Here is a 4,703-nt window from a genome sequence, read left to right on the forward strand (position 1 = left end):
TCATTTAACAGTGAAAATATTTGAAACCACCATTTTCTGACTAAATAAAGGACATTTAAAACTGGGTAATATACATTAGCCTAAGCCATAAACCATGTTAACCATTTTAATGTCCTTCAGCACACATTGGCAATGCAGACACCCACACATGCACGCACACACACTCACAATACTGGTAGTGTGATCCAATCAGTGAAACCTGATGTGTGGGGAATATGTCAAAACAGGGAGGCGGCCAAGATGTCGATGACGTGAACATAGAGAGGTCAGAGAGGGAGCGATACAGTGAAAAGGTCCGTGTCTCGTTGGTACCAGCCGAGCGACGGGTACTGTAGCCCCGAGGTCCCATTAGCGCAGACGTTGTGACACCCAGCAGCAGGGTGGAGGAACGAAAAGTGGATGACGAGAGCGTTTCTGTTCGCTTGTGGTCCAAAAAAGCTTGTTCAGTCCATCAACGGGACAACTGCCCCGCCCCCACTTACAAACCATAGCAGCAGGTTGAGCTCAAGGTTCTCCGTCCTCGAGACAAATAAAGACCAAAAATAAAAAAACAAATACACTCAGCAAGCTATGGAGAGTCACGAGTTCTGGGAAGTGGCAGATGTCTTTGTGTCGTTCTCCTTCCCCATCTCCGTGTTCTTACCCCCTGACCTGCAAGTCAATCAACATTGTCCTCTGTCATTAGTCTCTTGTCAGCAAGTTTCCCAACGCCCCCCCATAAATCTAACCCTTCCCCCCCCAATCCGCCCTCCTGCTGTCCAGGTCCAGAGGGCTGATCATCGTTCGGGTTCCGACTCAAGGGCAAGTACCCGTTTGCGTTCGCGGCACTGCTTCTTATGGGCAGGCCAGTCCCTCTGCTGGCACTGGGAGCCACAGTAGCGCGCCACCTGGCAGCGACCACAGATGTTAAACTCTCGTAGCTGTGGAAAGACGAGATCATTAAGGTTTGATGTTCCTGCTAAATGAATGAGTAAAGTTTTTTTTTAATCAACATCGGAACTTTCAGTACACACCCTCCTCTCAATTAGTGAACAAGGGGGGTAATGACACTCGTAATAAGTGCAGGAGCACTCCTCTTCCTCCACTAGCTCCCCGTTAGCATTGTAGTAGCGCGTGCGGCTTAGCTCTAGGTACTGCTCCTCCACCGGGTCGGCTGGGACCTGCTGGATGGCCAGCCAGTACAGAGACTGCTCTCTAGGAGGAAAACAAAAACACAGAAGACATCAGTTATTGTCCACCATACTGCTAGAATCAGTATGGTTCTCAACATGTGAGTCATGGTAGTGACTCAACGTCAGCTACCGAAGTCCTCTCAGGAATGTTTAGTATTTTTGCCCCCATGCCTTTCAGCAGAATTCATAAGTGGTCTCACCTTTGCTTGCTGGAAATCTCCTCCGGCTTGGGGCTCCAGCCCACCGGCACCAGTCGAAGGTTGTCTAACCGGTTGTCGACGGTTACGGAGTTGATGTGAATCACTTGAAAACTAGGGGCAATGCCTCCCCTGTGCTTCTCCCTGGTTAAAAGCAAAGAAATCAAGAACTGGTTCATTCAGAGTTACTGAGGATTTATTTAAACATACAGCTAACCCTACCCTCCAGGGGAAATTTCTGGTTTTTGAAGTCTACAGATGCACTTAATGGATAACAAGGATGGTTTTAATATTTGCTGCAAAATAGCCTAAACACCAATGACCTTTAAGATTCTTGTAAAGGAAATATAGATGGTTGATTTGTCCTCATTAGGTATGGGAGATTCAAGCTAAAACTTTCCATTGTATAGGATCCATTTAAATGTTGATGTTTGCTTTTTTAGCATTTATGATGTATTTTTTCCTGGCGTACACAGAATCAGTTTCTCTTTTCAGAAGTTCTTATCAATCTGGTTCAGGTTCAAGGCTTTTCCTACTACAAGTCAAGGAATAAAGACTTAAATATAGAAGATAATGTTAACTATTCATTTTTGCTCACAGAGAACATCTTGTTTTTGTAGAAAACAAAAGACTTACCAGAGTAGCTCATGCAGAGGTCTTCCTGCCCAGCGGCCTTTTCCGATGTCAAAAGCATAAGCAAAGATCTTAGCACCATTGCCATCTGCATCTACCTCCATGCGTGCCTAAAAATAGAGGGAAAATGTAGCCGTTTTAAACTTCTTGGCTGTGGTTAGCGATAAAAATGGGAAACGGGGTACAAAACATTCTGATAGTTTACCTCAAAGGCATAGTTTTCCACAAGTGGTATGTCCTGCTCATCAATCAGAGTGTATTTTGTCTGAAATGGAGAAAAATTGAAGACATGATTTGAGTTTCACAATAAAATCTACAGCTGTGATCATAACATACTTTGAATGGATTTTAATGAAAAAACACTATCCAATATGCCGCCAGCAAATACCCAATTTTTAAGCTCGTCTATTAGTAAAACCACAAGTTGAAATTTTTAGAAAGGGCTTTTCAGAACTTCCACTCACTACCAGTTGATGGTTCAAGCTCATCCTCTATAAAAGATTTAAATCAAGTGATCTGTGCCAGTTCAAAATTTGCAACACACCTGATGTTTGCAAGATAAACAGAGGATGACACCACTCAGACGCATATGTATTTGACCTGCAATCCCTTTGTTGCAGGTCAAATCCTGAACTGACCAAGTGTGTAAAAGTTATAATACACTTACCCACAATAATGACTAGTTTTATCCTGTTTCAACCTACCAGAGGTTTAATAACGGCATGAAACAAGGCGTAATTATCTGTTTTAAAACTAAATATAAAAACGTTTCAACCAGAGGAAAACTGTCACTCAGCCGGATGAGATGCAAGACTGGTGACAGCAGTTTATCCTGCGTGTCTTGTGACAGCAGTGACAGCAGCAGCAGCCAGGGGTGTCAACACCAGCATCCTGCCCCGATTTAAAGTCACGTGTATCTGAGGCAATTACGTTATTTGAACGGAATAAATCACAATACTTTAGCCCCGAGGTGTGGAGCGCAGCATTGCTATGCCGGTGTTATGTTACCACGGGCTAGCGTTGATGAAGCAAGGCACCGATTCCCTCATTAGTTGTCAGCTCCTGTCTAATCCAGATGCCATGGCTAACGGCTAATCTGGTGATGCTAACCTATCCGCTACAAGATAAAATGTCAGTTCTCCTTGTCACACCACACCCCCAACCAGCCACGAGCCACGACAGTGTCAGCAGCAACAAAAGCACAAATAGTTTGTGTTCACGTTTCAGGTAGACGTTTTGTTACTGGAAGTAAACCAGCTAACGGACATGCTAGCTAGTGTTAGCTTGAAGGAAGACAGTGATAGCGGTGGAGTAGAGAAGAGCAGACTGGCTCTGGCTCGACGCGGCCGGCTTTTCTAATCCGCTCAAACGACTCTGAAACGGTACAACTAGCCCACTCCCGCGCCCTCAACGGCACCATTATCATTACGGCAGCTGACTGGCATCGATAAATTGCCGTTAACAGTGTATTTACTTGAGGTTTCCGCATTCCCCACGGGCCGCACATGGCAGCACTGGGATCCAGCTCACCTTCCCGGCCACACGGCCGAGCCGAACAATCCCGAGCTTGAAATCCGACATCAGGAGGACGGGTGGTGTTGACACAACGAGGCGTAGAATCCAACCTTGGCGGTTTTCGGGGTGTAGAACTCGCCAGGGCAGCCCGTCTGCCCCGATGCGATGCAACTTCTGGGTTCAGTGTAGTGACTGCCCTACCTCCAGGTCTCTCCGGCCGCAGCCCAGCCTCGGTGACACACGGCCGCTGGAGCACGAAAGCTGGGCGAGCTGTGGTGAGAGGCGGGGTTATCGAAGGAATGAGCCACTATTCCAACCAACCAATCGAAACACGTTTTAGTCTGCGATGCCCTGTCCTTGCGCCCAATAGAATTACACAAACGTTTAAGACTGCCTATTTTAACTTAGACGTCAATGCTCTCTCGTGATCACTTCCAATCATTTTCGCGCGAAATCTTTGGCGGCTCTGTGCCACTGAAGGGGAGGAATCTCCGTTTTCTAAAAGCTTTCATTTAAAATTAAACATGAACTTATAAAGAATAAACATTGTTATAAATGTTGTCATATAAAAGCAAAATGGGTTGTGTTTGGCTGATTATTTGTTTTTTTGTAACAATGCTTCTTGACTTTAAATACCTGGGGGTCCACATCAGTGAGGACCTCACCTGTGCATTGAACACCACACAGTCATTAAAGAAGGCTCCACACAGCTACTGTACTTCCTAGGGGGCTGAGGAAGTTTGTCACTCAGAATCCTCAGCATCTTCTACAGCTGCATCATTGAGTCAATTAGATCTGTTGCATCTCTGTGTGATAAGGTTTGGTACGGGAGCAGCATCACCACCACCAATAACCACTGAGTCAACAGGACAGTCACCTCCATCTTCAAAGACCCCATCCACTCCCTCTATGGACACTTATTTCACTTGCACATGAATAATGGTGCTGTAACTTTGGTAGAGTTAATAGTTTTGATTGATTTGTTGCTTCTTTTTTATCTTATTTGTTTAAAAACCTAAATTATACTGTGATAGAGTGGGACTATCTAGAGGAAGTGATGTCACAAACTGGACCACCAAAATAAGAGTGGGGTAACTTTACAAATGGATCTTGTAGAAGTGCCAAAACTATAACCCTTTCTGACATATACTTTTGGCATCCATTGCAAGCAGCGAAGAATTTCATT

At 45.1% G+C, this 4,703-nt stretch overlaps 1 protein-coding gene across 1 annotated transcript; it reads right to left on the reverse strand.

Moving 5' to 3' along the window:
• Positions 1-697: 697 nt before the first annotated feature.
• zmynd19 (zinc finger, MYND-type containing 19) lies at positions 698-3,764 on the reverse strand. The gene is made up of 6 exons (XM_070552782.1): positions 3,533-3,764; positions 2,208-2,267; positions 2,006-2,112; positions 1,373-1,513; positions 1,014-1,194; positions 698-920 (listed from the first exon to the last, which is right to left on the reverse strand). The coding sequence occupies exons 1-6, from the start codon at positions 3,581-3,583 to the stop codon at positions 777-779; spliced, it is 684 nt and encodes a 227-aa protein (XP_070408883.1). The 5' UTR covers positions 3,584-3,764; the 3' UTR covers positions 698-776.
• Positions 3,765-4,703: the final 939 nt, after the last annotated feature.

This window comes from Nothobranchius furzeri, chromosome 6 (genome assembly GCF_043380555.1).
Source record: "Nothobranchius furzeri strain GRZ-AD chromosome 6, NfurGRZ-RIMD1, whole genome shotgun sequence".
Lineage (NCBI taxonomy): Eukaryota > Metazoa > Chordata > Actinopteri > Cyprinodontiformes > Nothobranchiidae > Nothobranchius > Nothobranchius furzeri.